General features: G+C 33.4%; 1 protein-coding gene and 2 non-coding genes across 3 annotated transcripts; 2 read left to right on the top strand and 1 right to left on the bottom strand.

Annotated features, from left to right (window-relative positions):
* Positions 1–13522: 13522 nt before the first annotated feature.
* LOC26530133 lies at positions 13523–14494 on the top strand. Its single transcript, XM_015178311.3, has one exon. The coding sequence runs from the start codon at positions 13565–13567 to the stop codon at positions 14420–14422; it is 858 nt and encodes a 285-aa protein (XP_015033797.3). The 5' UTR covers positions 13523–13564; the 3' UTR covers positions 14423–14494.
* A 99-nt stretch (positions 14495–14593) lies between these two features.
* On the top strand, positions 14594–14676 carry Trnal-cag. The gene has a single exon. It is a non-coding gene; the product is annotated as a tRNA-Leu (tRNA).
* A 416-nt stretch (positions 14677–15092) lies between these two features.
* Trnal-cag lies at positions 15093–15175 on the bottom strand. The gene has a single exon. It is a non-coding gene; the product is annotated as a tRNA-Leu (tRNA).
* Positions 15176–20014: the final 4839 nt, after the last annotated feature.

The raw sequence follows: 20014 nt of genomic DNA, 5'->3' as shown, positions 1-20014 counted from the left end.
CTCTCTCTCCTGCCCTCTGTCACTTTTGACTTCTTCATGTGCTGAGCCAATTTATCTTAACTTTTGGCAAAAGACACTAAATTAAAATCTCTGCCTTTGTTTATCCTTTTTAGTCAAGTTTTTTTCTTCCTTTATTTTATATTTCAAGTAAACTTTCTTTTCTTAACCTTTTACTTAAAGAAGTGAGAAGAGAATACAATATAAAAATAGCCAAAAAAAAAAACAAAAACTGGTTTAAGAAAGAAAGAACAAGAATTTCTTTAAAAGTGACAATGTTTGCTGCTAAAGTTAAAACTATATTTCTTTATATATACTTTCTATAGAAGTTAACTTAAAGTTTTCAAGCAAGGATTAAGGAAAACCTAATTTTAATCCTATGGCAAGTTAATATTTTACTTTAGCTAAATCAAAGCACTTTATTTTAGTTCTAGGCTTGGCAATGGAAAATTTTGAAATGCATTCAAAGTTTCCATGTTACCAAATCGTAAACGAAACGTTCATTTATGCCATAATCTTTTGAAATTGTAGAAATAAAGACAAAAATATAGAAAAAACATGGTGATATGTTAAAGAAATATACATATATCATAATTTTCCAAAAATCGTTGTGAAACAAAAGATCTGTATATCAAATTGTCGACTAAACATATATCATAATTTTCCAAAAATCATTGTGAAACAAAGGATATTTACATCAAATTGTCGACTAAATATATATCATAATTTTCCAAAAATCATTGTGAAACAAAGGATCTTTACATAAAATTGTTTTAGACCTTCTTCTACCTCATGGATATTCTATTATTGTTTCATCTAATATTCATTATACAACTCAAATATTTGTATATACCAAATTTAAACTGATTTTCATGTGAAATTTTCCATAAAATTCTAGAACAATGGATTTATATCTGTGTATATATTTCGCATGAAACTTTTGCGACACTTTTATGCCTCTTTCAAATGCTCTCTTTTTCTATCTCTCTATCTATCTATCTCTATCTTCTCCTTGTCTATATAGAGTGGCTTGAGTTGTGTTTTTTATTTTATAGACAGACCTTGACTCTTTCAATCGAATGTATCTACATATATCTAGTGACTGGGGACTGGGGCGGTCTTACAAGTTCAAAGCCCACACAGAGACACAGATTTTTTTGGAATCAGCCCACGTGTGTTTTTCCCCCCATTTCCGTTTGCATTTTTGTTATGAAATGTTTGTTGTTATTGTTGTTGTTGGTGTTTTTCTTTTTTTGGGCCATATAAACTGGCTAATGAATTTCCGTTGATTGCAATAACCACCGTTGTAACGTTACAACAACTATTTAAACACAAACTTGTTTTCAACCAAAAGAAAAAGGGAGAAAAAAAAAATTATGTAAATTTCTAGCTTTTAGTTTTATTGAAAATTTCATTAGCACATTTTTTTTTTTTTTGTTGTTATTTAGTTTAGCACACACAAAATTATATATGCATAAAAATATACGAAATTCATAGATATATTGTTATGTATATATATATATATAAAGACGTCACTGATTTCAAATGGTTTGACATTAATTTTTTCATTTTTGTTCCACATTTTTCATTACGTACTTTTTTGTTTAACCTATTCTTGGATCAATTTCACCATGTCATGTAAAAAACAAAAACAAAAAACGAAGAAGTTGTATTTTTTCTTTTATATTTTTTTTTATTTTTATAATTGTTTATGCATTTAAATGTCGTTGTCTTCGATACGTTTCGTTACGTCTGAACTCGACGGTTGAGTGTTCGACACAAGACTGACTGAAAAAATATATATTCTCTATGCCAAAACCAAAACCAAAACCGAAAACCAGCGGCATTCAGCAGGTTCAACATGAAGTAAAGAAAGACAGCCACAGAGAGTGAGAGATAGAGAGAGAGAGGGAATGAGAAAGAGATATAAAGAGAGAGAACTAGCTTTAGTGATCGCTTATATACTTTGCTCTCTCTCTCTCTCTCTCTCTCTCTCTCTCTAAGTGTATCTTTCACTTTGTGCTCCTCTCATTGATGGTGGAGGGTAAAAGAGAAAAAGAGCTTGCATTATTTGATAAGCGTAAATCCAAAAGTTATAGCAAGAATCGATTTAAATGATCATCTATTCTATATGTGAGATCCTGTACTCTATCCGGGAAGGTAGAGTAGAGGATTGAATTCCATTATCCTTTCTAAAGGGTTTTCTGGTTGAATTTGTTGACTTTGGGTAACATTTTTTACACCCACTCAGATTTATTTATAACAAATAACTCGAAAGAATGCTAAAAAGACAAATCAATAATGCCAATCGTTCAGATTGTTGTTAATATAAAACTAAAATATTGTCTAGGTGGATTTTCAATAAGAAATCAAGATATTTCAACATGAAAATAATTGTAAAGTCTGACTAATAAGTTGTAAGGAGAGTTGAAAACTATTTGAAGAACCTATATCTAACACTTTCTTCAGATCACCTGACTTACTCCCATCTGGTTCCAGCTATGCTTACCAGGTAAGTGCTTATATAAGTGATGAGCATTCAAAAAACTCTCTTTTAAAATTCATTTTAAGGGGCAAATGATCTTGCGGTGGTTATCTACATTACGATTTTAGCCAACTATGTGGTTGACCCTCGTTAAATTGAATAAAAGTAAACTAAACTTCTTTTTGCCATTGTTATTGTTGTTGCCGTAGTTTTTAATTGTTTATATATGTTTTGATTTTATATTTACCTTAGGCAAATATAAACAAAAAACAACATTTTCATGTTGTTTTCTGACTTTTTGCTGGTATTTTCTTATTGATTGAATGGAAATCGACACGTGCATTAAATGTTTGTTGATTTTAGCGCAAAAACGAAAGAAAAAAAAACCCAAAAAGTTCACAAAAGTGTAAGAGAGAGAGAGAGAGAGAGGGAGAAAAGTAATGCTCTTGTGTTTATATGAAATGGTTTTAATGTTTCCAGGAAATTTCAAAGTAGCTCAACCAAACAAAACACAACCAAACAGAACACCCAATAAAATAAAAGCCAAAATTTCTCACATAGCTAAAATTTGCGATTGAAAATCTTTTCGTATTAGTTGCTTGCTAAAGCTAATCCATCATATTTTTCAAAATTTATAGAAAATCTGTTTTCTGTTTTTGCCAAGAACCAAAATCATCAGTTTCATTCAGGTCACTTAGTCATGTCACTTGGCTGCTGCTCGTGATCTGCTTTTTGATCTTTTTTGGCTAGTCAAGATCTTGGATAATGTTTGACGATGATCCTCTCCTTTGCCCTGACTCATCATCATCATGATCATCATTAGCAACTGCGTTTAAACAGAATTGATTATACAAAACATCTTCAATTATATCGAAATGGTGATACGACTTTCGCCTAAAAGTCTGTCTTTGAGTCATCTGACTCATTCATTTGGCTGGCTGGTTGGGGTATGGGTATGGGTAATGGGTATGGGGTATATCAAGTGGCAAATCAAAATACAAAAAAATGCAATGCGAAACAAGAAAATTGTTGTGGTTCACATCGTCGTCTCGTGTCTGTCTCTGAGAAACCTCTCACTCCCTCTCACAGACATTCATTCATTCATATGTGACTCATGCTCAAGCTTTCATCTAACCAGCAACAGTTTCTCAGGTCTTTCACATACACACATACAAATATACAACATACATACATAGTAGTAGTCAAAAAGGGGCCCGTGGGCTAATCATTCCACGCCCTAAAAAAAACCTCCATCATCTTCTTCATCATCATCATGATCATTGTGTGATCGTGATCATGTTGATCATTTGTTGAATTTTCATGCGTAATTGATTTTTATGCATTTTCTTTTTCATTTTGTTCCATCGCTTATCCCTCCCCTTCCTCTACCCTCTTCAGATTTATGTGCAAAGCGTGCTTAACACGTTTTTTTCCCTCACAATTTTGTATTTTTTCTTTCTGTGTGTATATATGATTGATGATTTGGAATTGGGTCACAAAATGGAAAGAAATTCTTATCGAAATCACATAAATTTTCAGTCTGTTTTTCTAAACCTTAAAAAATACAAATTTAGCTGTCAAAAATTCATAGAAATGTTTTATATATTTTAACAAAATTAGATTTTCGATACATCTTCATGATAAAGTGGAATACAATTTTAACTTGGCCTTAAAGATGTAGAGAATAAGTCTCTACTATAGACCTTTTAAAACTGCTCAATTCAAGTTTATATTATAAGCAAATGAAATTCATAAGTTCTAATAGGTTTTTCATTATCATTGAAATCTATAATGGTTCCCCTTTGAGAGGGAATTCCGTTTTGTCTCTATAATGCATTATAATGATAATATTATCATATGATAATATCTATTGGTTATTACTGTTTGTTTTTGTGTCTCATTTTTCATAGCTCATAACGCATTTCAATTACAAATTAGTCATAAATCTGTTTTCAGGTTTATATACCTAATCCCTAACCTCCCCCCCTTAACTTCCTCTAAGCACAGTGGAATTGACACCTAACAAGCATCCGCCTTTACACCTTATCAATTTCCAGCTAATGACCGAATCGAAATTCAATCCAACAACAACAATAATACACATTATATACATATATTGAAATTTACCCGTATATCTAAAATTTGACCTTAAAAAATTCGTCTTATTGTCCATGAACTTCTATGAAAACACCGCACACACACACACACAGGGCACCGTGTAGACGGTGAGACACAGTCATAATCAAAATAATTAAAGCTTAGATGAAATGAACTCTATGCTATTTATACAAATTCATAGTAGAATGCACTGAGAGAAAAGTTTGTGAAATAAATAGTCCCCAATCTGTTTAACGTTTTAGAAGACTCTAAGTTTGCTGCATTCAATATTATTACAATTTTTACTCACTTAAGATTTAAAATACATATATGAATCTAGTTTGAACATTTGTAGGAGGAAAATAAAATATTGAATCAGAATTTTAAAAATTTTACTTGGGTGTTATAGTTGACCCAGAAACCCAGAAACGTAATCTTCAACTGATAAAAGTCTTTCTTAAAAGAAAGAGAAGCTCCTTTAGAGACTCTTCTTCTACACACTTCAATGAAAGTCTTTCTTTAAGGATGAAAGTCTTTCTTTAAGAAAAGAGAAGTTCCATTGAAGACTGATCTTCCTTACAGTTTAATAAAAGTTTTTCTTTAAGAATGAAAGTCTTTCTTTAAGGAAAAAGAATGTCAATTAGAGACTCTTCTTCTAGGCAGTTTATTGAAAGTCTTTCTTTAAGAAAGGAGAATCATTTAAGGCTCTTGTGCCACATAGTTTAAAAATTACATTAAGTAAATATTTTTAATAGCCCCAAAAAGTTTTTTTCTTTTACATAAAAGCTTTTTATTATTAAATTTTTCTGCAAGTGTAAAAAATAATAAACAAATGACATAATTGTTAAAGGAATTTTCAAAAAACAAAAAAAAACACAATAGGTGGGTGGCTCTATGAGGAGAGGGGGAGGAGGGAGGGAGGGAGGGTAGGGTGGTGGCGCTACTGATGGTATTTAACTCACCTTGACAATGGGCAGTTGAGCATTAACTTTCATTTCTGGTTTCAATTTGGATGAATCTTCCTCTAAAGCACGTTGATATGTTTGCTCTACAATTGAAATATCATTCAATATTTCAGGTGTAGCTGTTGTTGTTGTTGTTGCATGCGTTCGTTTATCTTTGGAGACGCAATTTGTTAAAGATAAACGACGAGCGCTACCAAAACGAAAGGTACCAAAGCCAACTCCACTGCCAAATGTTCCACCTGATTTCCTTCTAAGTGATTTATTATGGTTACAAATACTTTTATCGCTCGATTCGAATGGTTGTTCTTGTTGTCGTTGTTGCTGTTGGTGTTGCTTCTCGTTGTCGTTATTAGTGATATTTAATGTTGTTGTTTTTTTACACCACAAGCCACTCAAACGATTGCCCATGACTTAACATCGGATTAATCAAGAAACATTAACAACAAACAACCCGATACACATATATAAACATTAGCATACACACACACATAAACAAAAACAACTAATACACACACAGAAAAACGGCATTCAACAATTAATTACAGATTTTGCTTGACTTTTATAATTTCTGTTTCTTTCAAAATTTCTAATACACATATGTCGTATATATCTTTCTCTCTGACTGGGAAGAATCGTGGCCCCAACCGGCGCGCATCTCAATTCAGCAAATACTGAAAATGGAATTCTTTCGAAAACCACAAAATGCCGTACAATAATATAAAAAAAAAAAAAAAACACAGTTGTCAGTTTATAAGTAGCTTTCATTTCTATGTGTGTGTGTTTATTTATTTGTTTGTTTGTATCTGTGTGTGGTTCTCCTCTGCTTTTGCTTGGCTGGTTGCTTCATTGGGCTGGTTGGTTGGTTGGTCGGTTGGTTCGTTGGTTGGTGAGCTTTATGCCTAACACAAAAAATTTCGGCGTCCAAACCTAAAAGCCGGCGTCATCATCATCATAATAATAATGGTGTGTGTTGTGTGTGTATTTATTTGTATTTCAATAGTTGCCTCTCCTCCCTGCTCCCTGCTAACACCCCTCAACCAGCTACCACAACCCTCTCTGGCCACCCTTTCCCCGTGTGGGTCATGCTAAAACCTCGAAATAAAACAAATTTCCATGAATTATAGAACAGGGCCTCGAAATTAAGTTACCCTAGAAAACAAATGCACCACTTGAAAATAAGTTAACCCTGAAATTTGAATAGATATCTTCCCTGATCGATCTAAGGGAAAGGCGGATATCCGTTGAAATATTTCTAAATTCACCACTGGATACCAAAAAAATGGATCCACATCTGATAAGTTGATGATGGCTAAGCGAATGGATTGACAGCCAAACAAATAGGTATAACAGATGGATTAAACAAATCAATTTCATTTCAAGATCAAGATTATTTATGCTAAAAGTTTAAACTATATAAAAAAAACAACGAAGTGAAGCACTGACAGACTGGATTGGATTTGCAAAGAAATGACGTCCAGCATAGATATAAAGATATAGATATAATGCCAGAGAGATGGATAAAAAATCAAAATTGAATCACTATCAACATATTTAGTATTCTTTTCGGCTCAATGTGACAACATTTGATGGTATTCTAAATCCAAGTTTGAGTTAGGTTTGTTTAAAAGATTCATGATATATACTCCATTTGGATAAGGGGTAAACATGAATTGTCAAGTTTCTTAGGTTTATTCTAATCGATTTAGTAATTTTTGTTGTTATTTTTTAACACTCTTTCTCTGTCTCTTGTTTGCTGTGTGTGTGATATCCATAGTTAATAATTATGTTCTATACTAATCTGCTTTGTGCTCACGTTCTTCAGTTTTTTTCCCCTTTTAATCAGAAAGCATAAGAAAGAAAGTGTATATCAATTGATATTGTACCAACTGGTTATATACTTTATCTTGGGATTCTTCCTGATAGAATTCAGTTAAATCGTCTTACATTTTAGACACCTTTAATGTAGATCCTTAACTCAAACGTGTTGACTCTCTTTCATAGTTCTCAATAATTCTAAAGCTCTTAAGTTTTTCATGTATACTCGATTCATTTCAATTATATCAAAAGAATTACATTATAAATCTATATAGATATGTGTAAGCTGTAATAAATTATATTGATATCAAACAAAAAGTAATGGAATGTAATGTGATCAGGGGGATCTCCCTGTCTGTCCTCCTCGTGTTGTGTTGTGTTTTTTTCGTTTCTATTGATAATCTTGCCCTTCTAAAATGGGTCAACGGCTATTGGCTTGTTTTATTTGTTTTGTATTTTCTTTTTAATTAAATGGTTGTTGACTGATTTTATCAATGCATCAAGGGTTCATTTTTCTTTAATCTACAGAATGAAATGAAATAACTCCGAATGTGTGTAGGGTATTCATAAAGCAGCATAAATCAGAATGAACGATGAACAACGACACACGGCGGGCCATATTAAAAAATCAAAACACCCAATAGCGATTTATTCATTTAGCCATAACGACACTTTGCATATTGTATTTGTAGGTATACATATGTATATATATATGTACCTCCTATATACCTTTACCTATTTACTACACCCGCTCAGCTTATTTGACTATAGAGAAAAACGTGCTAAATGTTATTTATTAATTAAGTTGACGCTATTTTCCAGCCATTTGCGTTACGTGGATTTAAGCAAAGCCAGTTAGTTGGTTAGTCAGTTAGCCAGCTATAGCCGGTTTTTTTATTTGGTTGAAAGTCATTAAGGGAGTGTCCCGAAAGGGTCTTTCGGGAATCGCGCGCTTCTCCAGACTGTTGGAGTCGCCGCTTGAGGTGTGAGTTATGTATATACATATATATATATATGTATATAGTCATAAATGAAGGCTCAAAAGCTCTACTGACTCCGACAATCCGACTGGCTCACTCTATGTTTGTGTTGTGGGCCAACAATCGTATTCGTATGCAGAAAAGGAGCAGAAAACGAGCCTAAACTGAGTCATGACCTTTTGGCGGTCGACCAGAAGAGAACTAGAGAAAAATTATGTGCTTAAAAATAGCTCTGGGTAATTATTATTATGGGTGACATTTAATGAGTGGCAATTATTATTTGCATTAAAGTCAAGTCCAAAGGAATTCTTTAATAAAACTCCTTAAAACTTCATATTAACTACAACTTTTGAAATGTATTAAGGTTTTGGTCTTCCTATATAAAAATTAAGTTTGTTTTATGGCTTTTCAGAAAAATCTTGGCCCTTTAATGGCCATTAACATTTGAAAGGTAAACTAGTAATTCATGGTTGTATCCTGGAGGAGAATTTGCGGAGTTTCTGGGCAATATTTCGAAAAATTTGTGTATTTTTTTAAATTTCTTATAACTTCAACTAGTTAGACTTTAAAAGAGTCGTGCGAATTCAAGCCTCGTACTAAGAAAATGCCTCCTTCCACAATAACTTAAATTACTTAGCCGAAAGTTTGTATTTTTTTCATTGAATAATAATTTTGAGATCCCTTCACTTTAATTTGATAAAGTTCTTTAAAAAATTTAGTTCCCTCATTGAATCTGAACAAGCTCTATAACGCAGACCGACAGATATTTTCAGAAAATTCAAAAGCTTTCGAAACCTTTTTTGAACTGACAAAAAGTATTTAACCTATATAGCAAATTATTTAGAGAAGTGCACTCTAGTCTCAGAGTTTTGTATAAGTTTTGCCAGTTTCTTATAATTCAGGGAATTTTCGTTTGAAACCTAATTTAACCGTTATTACCAAAGTAAACTCAGTCTTATAATTTTCTTCGATAGTTGCCAAACAATTGCGAGATAGTGTATATCGAGGTATAGATATACCTTGTGAAATAAAGCTATTTAGCTATATTTTCCTATGTTTTCAATATGTTGTATCAAAATAAAAACTATTATTGAAATTTCTCGAAACTCGAGATTTTCCCTCGTTGAATACGTTTAAATATACTTACATTGCCATAACTTCGTATATTCGAAGGACTTAAACTGAACAATCTGCCCAATTGCGAATGATGTTGTGACGATGAACCTGTTGTCGATCCCGAAGTTGGTGACGAACCATTGCAATAAACGGATGAAATATCCGTCAACATGGGCGAATGTGTATGATCTGAAGGCAAAAAGAAAGAAATAGTTAATAAACTTCGTAAAAGTCAGTTTAAAATCATTTTCATTTACCACTCAATTCCAAGGCAGGTGACATGTCCTTGGCAAAGGCGAAAAGATCATTATTATTACGTATATCGGATGAATTGAGAGTAAGGCTGGGTTTGCGAACTCCTAGAAAGTTGGACGATGACGAGGAACTTGATCCAGCTGTGCCACATGCCGATGAGCCACCACCACCACCATTATAGATCAGTGGTGTGGTAGTCGTTGTAATGGGCGTGACATTGGGCAACTTGTGCGATTCCAATGGTGAGGCGGATTTTGGTATGCCTGAGCATAAGTTTGCAGTTTTCTTTAGCATGGGAGCTGGTGGCAATTGTGAGGGTGAATAACGATAGATATTGCTACCAGCCGAATGATGATGCTGCTGCTGAGCAGGACCATGAGGACCATGACCATGACCTTGGCCATGTAGTAGACTGGAGTCACCCTGTTGTTTGGGTATGGCCAGGCGTAAAGTTTGTCGTGCGGCTAGTCGGCGGGCGGGCTAATGGAAAGAAACCAAAAGAAATACGTTAATTTTCAAATCGTCTTACGTTACGTTAGGTTACGCCATTTCAGATACTTACGGGATCTAGCTGTGGTGAATTCATATTTAAAGAGAGTGAGAGTGAGACTAAGAGAGAGAGAGAGAGCGGGAAGAGAGCTCACTCTGTATCCGGTGGCGTATACTCAATAATTATTCACTCTGTTTTGTTGTTGTTGCTGTTGTTGCTGTAGTTGTGTGTATGTTGTATTTTTGTTGTTGTTGTTCCTCTTGTTTTTATCAATGAATTTGCAATTGCATAATTTACACTTTATAAACATAAACAGACAACAAAATAAATAAATATTATTAATTTTAATTTCCTTGCTACGTGCTGTTTTCTGCCGTGTGGGTTTTTTTCTTCTTCTTCGACTGTTGTTGATGATGACCCACTTTTCGCACCGTCGCCAGAAACTGGTAACACATCAAAAGCAAAATGCAGCCAACACCTTTTCTTCCTCTTCGATGTCTTCTTTTTTTTTTTTTACCTCCACTTGTCTCTTTTTCTTGCACTTTTAATTTATGATATTTTCTTTTATTGTTTTTTATGAACTTGAAGCGAACGTTTTATATACATATATATATATATTGTTGTACGTGGTCGGCGGCGGTTTGTCGTTCAATTTAATTCACATCGCATCGCGCCTCTGTCGGTCGTCGTCGTCGTCGTCGTCGACGGCGGCGTCATTCGTCGCAATTTTCGTGACTTGCGTGGGTTCTTTTCTCAGTTAACCAGAGCCAGAGTCAGAGTCAGAGACAAAAGTCAGCTTACCATAAATAGGCAAGTTTTAATCTGTAATAAATAGAAACAAGAATAAGAAATCAAAATCCATTTTTAGTTAAATTACTTGGAAATAATAACAATGAAATCTTAGAACACAGAGTGAGTGAGTTCTCTTGCCTTGAACTCTGCTGAATAAATTTATTCTACCCACTAAAACAATCCATTCAGTAAGGGGAATATAGGGTAGGGTATGAGCTATTCCAATTGGTTAACTAGGCATTAAAAATAAGACGTTGCCTCACACTAATTGTAAGATCCAAAGACTTCAGTTGAGTAACTAATAGAACTTTGAAATAAAACTAAAGTTTTATTGTTGGGCAATCGAAATGATATGCCTTTGTCTTTCAATATACTGTAGGGTATCATTTTAACACCCACTCGTTGAGCAAAAATTTGTCATTGTCAGACATTGCACCTTTTGGTAGTAACTGAAACCACAATTGAAAGACTAATTAGTAAAAAAAAAGAATGCATCAAGTGTGTAACGATGTTTCGCAAATCGAGATCATGATTCTTCTATGCAGACGTTGCCAATTGGCTAATGAAACTATACAAAATCGACTATATGACTCAGCAATAAACTTCCATGAAATCTCTTAAAGGATTGTTGGGTCCAACTACTAATTTTGATGAACAAGTTCAGTTAAACACTCACTTAATCATGTGACTCACTGGACCACTTGTTCATTTCTGCACTGACTTTTGTTTTCTGCGGTCTCTGATCAGTTCTTATACTCTTGCGAAAAGGATATCATAATGGGATATTTGTTTTGAAGGTGGCGACAAGATTAAGCCTTGCTTTAATAGTTTATATTTGAGTTAGAATACTGTCTTTCAATATGCATTAAATTCTTGAAAAAAATTTTTTTTGGCAATTTCTGAAAAAAAATTGTACAGATGCTTAACAATTATGATTTGTTTCAAAAATCGGATGAAAAAATAATTTTTTAAATATCCAAATGTTTGATGCCATTTTAAAATATGCTAAATTACAAATCAACTGAAATACAACTTTTTGAAATCGGTTAGAAATTTACCAAAATACAGTCTGAAAAAAACACATGGAATCCCAAAAATTTATTTCGAAAATTTCTCTATAATTCTCTCATACCCTTAACGTTGCGAATCTATAACCTTGTACATTTTTAAACGATTTTCAAAAATCATATATCAGTTTTCCTAATCAAAAGTAAATTAAAAGTTTGCATAAAAACCTAAAGAACTAAAATTTTGATTGGTTGTGCGAAAACCTGAACAAGTGAGTCAGTGAACAACTGGCTTCGTGAAGAACTGAATAAGAAGTGAGCCAATACTTCTTTCCGAACATTCTAAGGGCCCTTTTTCTTAGCCCCTTCCATTCACAGTATTCTCATCTAAACTATGCAAGTGATGCAGTTAATCAATTATTTAAACGGTCGACCCACTTGGCAACCTTTGACAATTGCATTTTGATTTCAATTTCGTTTACAATTTGCATTCATTTCAACTTCTTGACAACTAATTAGCAATGCTGTCAATAGAATCCCAACTCTGATTCTGATTGATTGTCAAACCATTTGATGAAGAGTGTCAAGTGTCATTGTGTGTGTGTGTGTGTGTGTGCAGGCAGGGAGAATAGTTATTGGCAGGGTTGCCAAAGCGTTTTACAAGTTTCTTTTGAAGTGCCAGCGGCGCAATAATTTGCATATTTACAAAAAAAATAAACAAAACTCAAAAACAACACAAATGAAATGAAAAGCCGTTGGCCTTAACTTCACCTTAAATAGTTTTTCAGTATCGAGAGAAAAACAACAAATTTTTGAAATATTTTTTTTTTTTTATTTTTGCCCATGGTTGGTTTTACAATAAATTGCAATTATGCAAATTGCAAAGATGCCTGACATTAATCATGACGATTACTTCTAGTTAAAAGATTTTTTGAGCAATTATTGGATATTGAAAAGGGGCGTAAACGGGGATGATGATAAATGATTTTATTTCAAGTTGGATCTGAATGTCACGGGAGATGGCGGATGGGGTGGAGTGGGGTAGAGGGAGATTTCATGTGTTACCCCCATTACGTTAAATAGAATCATTTGGCCTTGAATTGTTGTCTACAACGAAACAAAAAGAAATTTATTCGCTTGATATTAATCGAATATAAGTCTCTATTAAAATCACTGCAAAGTTAACTAATTGTTTTTAAAAGGAGCCATAAAAATCGTAAATCAATCAACAAGAACTTTATTACTTTTAATGAATTTCTCTTTTATTTATACTTTTCTTAATGGGAATAACTTTAAAGAGCATCTGATGACAGATAAGATCAATATACTAACATTATCTTCCATACGATTCGTAACAACAGATAAAATATTGCACAAAAGATTATACCAGACCCATCACCGATCCAGTTTAGATCCGATGACGAACCTTTAACTTGTCAAATGAGTTAATTTTCATTCAGAAAAAAAATGGAATAAACATATCTTTGAAGAAAACATCTTTTAAAATTACAGTTTGGGAAAAAAAATTACAACAAAAAAAAAACGAATGAAAACAATTAAACAAAATGGATATGGAACGCGTAAGAATCGAACATTTACGTTCATATATGGAACTGAACGATGAGGATCGACAAAGATGTTATGATCGATTTTATAATGAACGACTTGAGGACAAGAATAAGGATAATAAATATTTGAAACGCACTTCATTTATATTTGAGCAGGGTAATTCCAATAAACTGGAGAATGAATGCTTTCTTACCTTCGATTTAATACCGGTACATAAGAGATATAGTGCATTAATTTTTAGTCTCTGCGGTATAACGAGTCATTTTCATTATATACTCTTTCTGGGCGTCCTTGAGGATGCCAAAATGGATAGTCTTACGCATTTCGTTTGTGAAATTTTGGCCAATTTGTTAATAACAGAAGTACCTAAATTGCCAAATTTCCCGTTGAAATTCATATTGCTGCGCAACGATCTAACGAGTCAAAATGTTTTGAAAGTATTCGCCGAATCCAAGAAGACATTAAATTTATTCAATAATTTTCTATTCATCAATGAGTCAAATGCATGGCGTTTATTATCCCTTCATGATCCCTATGTACAATCGGCCTGGGATGAGATAATGCTAAACTATATAAGCGATGAGAATGTGGATGAAGTATTTGTCAAATACTACGATTTGGCCGCCGAGAAGGGTAACGATGGATTCAAAGAATTTATAAGCGAATTTCATAATTTGGCCAAGGAATTGCTAATGGCGCGCAGTGTCATCAGTTTGCGTTTATGCACACTGGAACGCTTGGATATCTTTGAGAAGATCATCACGGCTCATGTAAAGGGATTCAAAGAGCAGAGAGTCAATCGAATGGTTATATTTCAGTTACTGAGGGCATTAATCCTTATATATGGACACTAAAGCATTTGACTCAAGAAATTGATGTATATGAACACATACAATATACATATATAACATAACTGAATAATGTGAGATACATCGCTTTGTCTTTAGTTTGTTTCATTTGTGTTTGGGAATGGCGTTTTGCCTGGCCGCTTGTTGTATGCTTAATTTGGCTCGGCCGCTGTAACAGTCAGGATGGCCGAGTGGTCTAAGGCGCTGCGTTCAGGTCGCAGTCTACTCTGTAGGCGTGGGTTCGAATCCCACTTCTGACAAGATTTTTTTGGCTCTTAATTTTAATGTTTTTGTTTTTTAGAGGGAGATTTTTTTTTTTTTACAGAATGTTTTTTATGTGCAATTTAAAGTACACCTTTACCTCACTTTACGCGGATTCCTTTATATCTGTAGTAAGTAGAAAACTGGGAAGCCATTTTTAAAGTAAAGAAGTAAAATTGATCAGTTCATACAATATTTAATTGTCTACAAAGTTGACAATAATCAATATAATAAGCAACATACTTGTTGTATATAAAAAAATTATAAGTTGATTGGGTCTCTTAGTTTATTCGTAATTGTATTTCTGCATTTTGATAATATTTCCTTTATCGTTTCGAAAACCTTGCTAAATACAATCGTTTTCAATACCTTTGTTTCCGTTTTTTTTTTTTTTTGTAAAATTAAAAAAAAATCTTGTCAGAAGTGGGATTCGAACCCACGCCTACAGAGTAGACTGCGACCTGAACGCAGCGCCTTAGACCACTCGGCCATCCTGACTGTTGTTGATTCTGTGTCAAAACGTCGATTCAAGCAATTTGGACAAGAAACTGCTAAAAAGCTAAAGGTAAAGAGAGCTTTCAGTTCGCTGTTCTAGGTAAAATTACTTTGATCTATGCAAATTATTTAATTAAAACTGATTATTAAATGTGAGTGAATGATTGCTGTGTGTGTGTATATGTGTGTGTTGTATTTCGCTAATTTGTTAAATACCAATTTGTGATACCAAAACTAATTGAGAGTTAAATAACAAGTCTTGTTTTTTTTTTTTTTTTGTTGTTTCTCTCTATTTTCTTACAATATAATGGCAAATTAAATTGATTCGATCTGCTGCTTTACTTTTCAAACAAAAGCCGACAAATTGGTTGAACACAAGCCCAGTGAGTGTGTGTGCGAGAAGGAGATAGTTAGATAAATAAATCTCTTATCTTTCCTCAAAGTGAACAGCAATAAAAACAACAACAAGACCAAGCCTCTTAAAGCCGATTAGTCATAAAAGAAGAAAACAACAACAAAAAATGTTTTTGTAGACTTTAAATCGTAGCGCCTACTTTACAATACTCTTTATCAAGAAAAGTCCAAAACTAAAAATCACTTTCTCTCTGACGTCATACCAAATTTGCCATGGGGCGTGGCAATCCATTGGGATCCCTTTTGATTCCAAATTAATTTATCTGTCCGCTGTTCTTATATACCCATGTGGGAATCTACCCATGTTTAGGGGGTATTAAAATAAAGAACAGAGATTTACACACAACAACAACAAAAAAAAAAACAAATGTACCTCTCTTGTGTTTTTGTTTTCTGACCATTATGAATTTTCAAAGAGTAACACAGCCGCCGCTACAACAAAAGACAAAAAAAAAGAGGTCAAGACCCGCATTCTTGAATTTAAGCCAAAATAAAGGCGTTACGATTCAGTTTTGACGAGGAGGAATAGTTGGTAGAAGTAGTAAATGAATGGTCAACTCAAGAATGGGCGTGTCCACAAACCTTCTCCACCAGTCTGATTCTGGTCCAAAAAATTTTAATGAGTTTTTCTTCAAATGACATTTTACTCAATGTGTGTATGAAAATTGATGAAAGAGACTCAAACCAAATTCAAAGGCCTCAAGCAGGAGCAACAACAACAACAACAACAACATTTTGTTTATGCGATAATATACAACGTCGATTTATATATAGAAGTAATTTTTGCAATGCGCATTTTTGTCGGTTTTCTGGCTAATTATTTGTTTATCTGAAAAGTAGGGAAAAATTGGAAAATGAAAAGAAATGAAATGTTTTGACAAGATGTTTCGGAAATTTTTTTGCAAAATGCTTGAACAACTCATAACTGTTATGTATTTTTCAAATGAAACGTATAATCGAACGTGTTGCAATTACTAATTAAAATTAAAAAGTATTGAGTTTTCAATGAGTACTTGCAATTAGTTTCACTGTAGTTCTAACTTGCTAATCGAAAGAAAAAGCTTTGTATGTGTGTCTTTGTCTCATCATTTCCAATTTGATAAGTCGTAGTAAGTAATTAATTTAATCATAAACACAAAAAAAATAATAAATAAATGGGTCAATCTATAGTGGCAATTGCGCAATTTTTAATTCATCAAAAAGTCATTTTCTGTATCAACAAATAAAACACAAATTGGCAGAAAATTGACTGAAAGGGAGAGAGAGAGAGAGAGAGAGAGAGAAAAATCAAACAAAATTAAGGTGGAAATATAAAACTGACACCAATTAAACAATTTATAATCGCAATTGTCGTAATTTTTTTTTCGTTTTCATTTTCTTTTCATTCTTGGAAACAAAGCAAAAATTGACACAATTGAGAGTTGAGTAGTTCTTTGCAATTCTCGAATTTCCACCGATTTATAGGCCATTAGCTCAATGCCATTTTTGGCTGGGTCAGTTTTGTTTTTATTATTTTTTGTAGCTTTTGTTGGATTTGTCGATTTTTGGCTTTTTTATCTGACGTCAACCAAAAAAATATTCATCCACACAAATATTCACAAGGTTCTCTTCATATCAATGATAAAAGAAAAAATCATTTGATGTTACCAAAAATACAAAAAAAAAAAAGAAACACCTATATCTATGTGTGTATAAAACTTTCTCATGGTCACTTATATGGATGATGAATGACTTATAAAATGTATGGCAAATCACTAACAATGTTTGTTAAAGCCCTTTTTTATGTGTGTGTGTAACACGCCTAATGCATTTTAATGCCTTTTTCCCCGCCCCAATTGCCTCATCCCAGCTACTTACTTACTACACATATAACATAACAAAATCGTGTGATATGGACATTGAAAATACATGCATGGGCTAACAGATAAGATATACATGTGTGTGTGTGTGTGTGTGTCAGTGTGAATTTAACTTTTTTGCCCACTTTTATTGCCCGACAGACGTGCAATTATTGTGGGAAACTGTTAAATTACCTTCCAGCACGTTTACAAGCGGTTTTTAAAAACAAAAACAAAAATCAAAAAGGGTTAATAAACTTTTTAATAGTGTAATTTATGCGATTGATTGATTATTTTGCTTTACAAATTGTTAACTAGTGATTAATATCCTGCTAGTAGCAATGTAGACCAAGCAAAAAGTTTGGCATAAAGATACCCTGCAGAATACCCAACTATAAGGTAGAGAGTTTGAGTTCTGTTAGAGTCTTCTGATATAGTTAAGAATTTGAAAACTATCTATTTCAAATTCATGTGCCAAATTTTGTTTTTTTTTTTTTTTAACAAAGTGAAATATGTAAGTCCTTGCTATGACAAGGATTAATTACGCCGTCTTTTTCAATTGGTTAACCAAAAAAAGTGGTCTGGACATAAAACCAGGTGGTTCTAAGATTCACAAAAAGTAATTAAATAGTAATTATTTTCCAAAAAAGTGAACTAAAGAAAAGAAGTGTAGAAAGTGAAGTAGAATCCGGTTATAACGACGCTTAGGGGACCGACGATTTTTGTTGTTATATCCGGAAGACGTACTAGACGGAGGCCCTTTCATATAAGTTTGTATTGGGACCAACCAATCACTCATCGAACTTTAGTCGCTGTAACCGTACGGAGGTTACAAACGGAGTCGTTATAACCGGATTCTACTGTATTTTCAAATAAAAGAGATTATTTAGGTTAAATATTTAAAAAAACCAAATTGGATAACAATTCTTGAACTTGCCACATCACTTTTATATAGACAGTTTTGCAATAATTTAACTTAAATTTAGATTTCTTCAATATGTTTTCTATTATTCTCTTACAGTCAGGATGGTCAATGGGTATAAGGTGCTATTGTATTTAGGTCTCCTCCTCTTTTGTGAATGTGTGGGTTACCACTTTCGGACAAGCAGCTACCATTAAGGAACCGTCTTTCTTTCTATATTTATTTATTTGTTGTTTATTTGAATTGGGTTTTTTATTTAGCATTTGTTATTTATTACAACGATTTTTTTCTCTCTTTTTTTTTTTGTTAGTTTTATAAACATATGTATGTATATATATGTATTTATAGGCATAAACAAAAACATGTGCAAAAACACAAACTTCAATCAAGTGAAAATCAGATTTTATTTCATAGACAATTGGCCAAGGGGCGCGAGGGGGCTGGTAGGGGCAAGTTGAAAAAATATCATGGAGAAGAATGTTTTTTTTTTTTTTTGTTTAAAAATCCCAATCGAATCGAATCCATATGTGTGGGTGTCATACAAAGCAAAAACTGCTGTTAGTTCTGTTCCACGTATAACAGCAGGTTGGCAATTTGAATTTGATTTTGTTATCCTATTACGCCCCTACCTACCTACCCCTCCCCTCCCCACCCCACCGCCTGGTCAGGAAAGGGTCGGCATCCCCGAGAGCATTTTATTAGAAGGAAATTTAATTGCACTCTCGTGTATTATTTTGATTAAGAATTTCTCAAGGTCGGTTGGCCGCATTCACTTAACATGTGGAATTTTGCCTTATAAACTTTACGAAGCAAATGAAACAAGATTTTTTTTTTTTTGTTCTGTGTTTTTCAATTTCAAATTTCCGACTTTGATTTTACAGCTAAAAATTAAGTAAACAACAAGAAATTGCACTGATTACGCGAAAGAGAGAGAGAGAGAGAGAGAGATGAGGAAGTGGAAGAGAGAGTAAAACAGATTTATCTACTGCACTTACAGAAAAATTTATTCATGAGACTCTGCAGTGAGCGTCTCTGCGATGTCAGCGGCAAAAGTCGTCAAAATCTGAAGCGGCAGATAAGCAGACGTCGCAGCAGCAGCGTCGAAAACGGAAGCTGGACACAAAATGAGCAAAAAGAAGCAGCAAGGAAAGGAGGAGGTGTAGGTGGTGGTGCTGGTGCTGTCGGCAGTGGGTGCTGGAGGAGGCTGAGTTGAAATTCCTTTAAGTCAATCAACCCGTCAGTTTCAGTTGCTGCTTTTTCGCTCTTTTATTTATTTTTTTTTTTTTCTCCTATTCTTTCTTGGCCATATGCGTTTTAAAAAAAAATTTGTTTGTATTTATAGAAACCACAAAAAAAAGGAAAAAAAAATCCCCAAAAAATACACACACACACACACACACACGGACAATACTACTTGACGATTTCGTAATTGCACACAAAAAAGTTTTTGTAACACTTTTTTTTTTGGTTTTGGAAACTTTAATTTGTAAATTTTACTCTAAAAATGATTTTTTCCTTTACATGTAGGGTGGAAATTTCGTCTTGTTTTATTTGGGTTTTTTTTTCTTTTCGTCTGTAACTTTCCGTTAACACATAAAAATAACAACAAAAAATTTTCTCGAACCGTCGCGTTGCGCTTTCAGTTGTTTACTGCGACGCTGCTTGAAG

The sequence above is a fragment of the Drosophila willistoni genome (assembly GCF_018902025.1).
Source record: "Drosophila willistoni isolate 14030-0811.24 chromosome XR unlocalized genomic scaffold, UCI_dwil_1.1 Seg41, whole genome shotgun sequence".
In the NCBI taxonomy this organism is placed as follows: Eukaryota; Metazoa; Arthropoda; class Insecta; order Diptera; family Drosophilidae; genus Drosophila; species Drosophila willistoni.
Note: the sequence above shows the minus strand (reverse complement) of the source record. Positions and strands in the feature narration are given on the sequence as shown.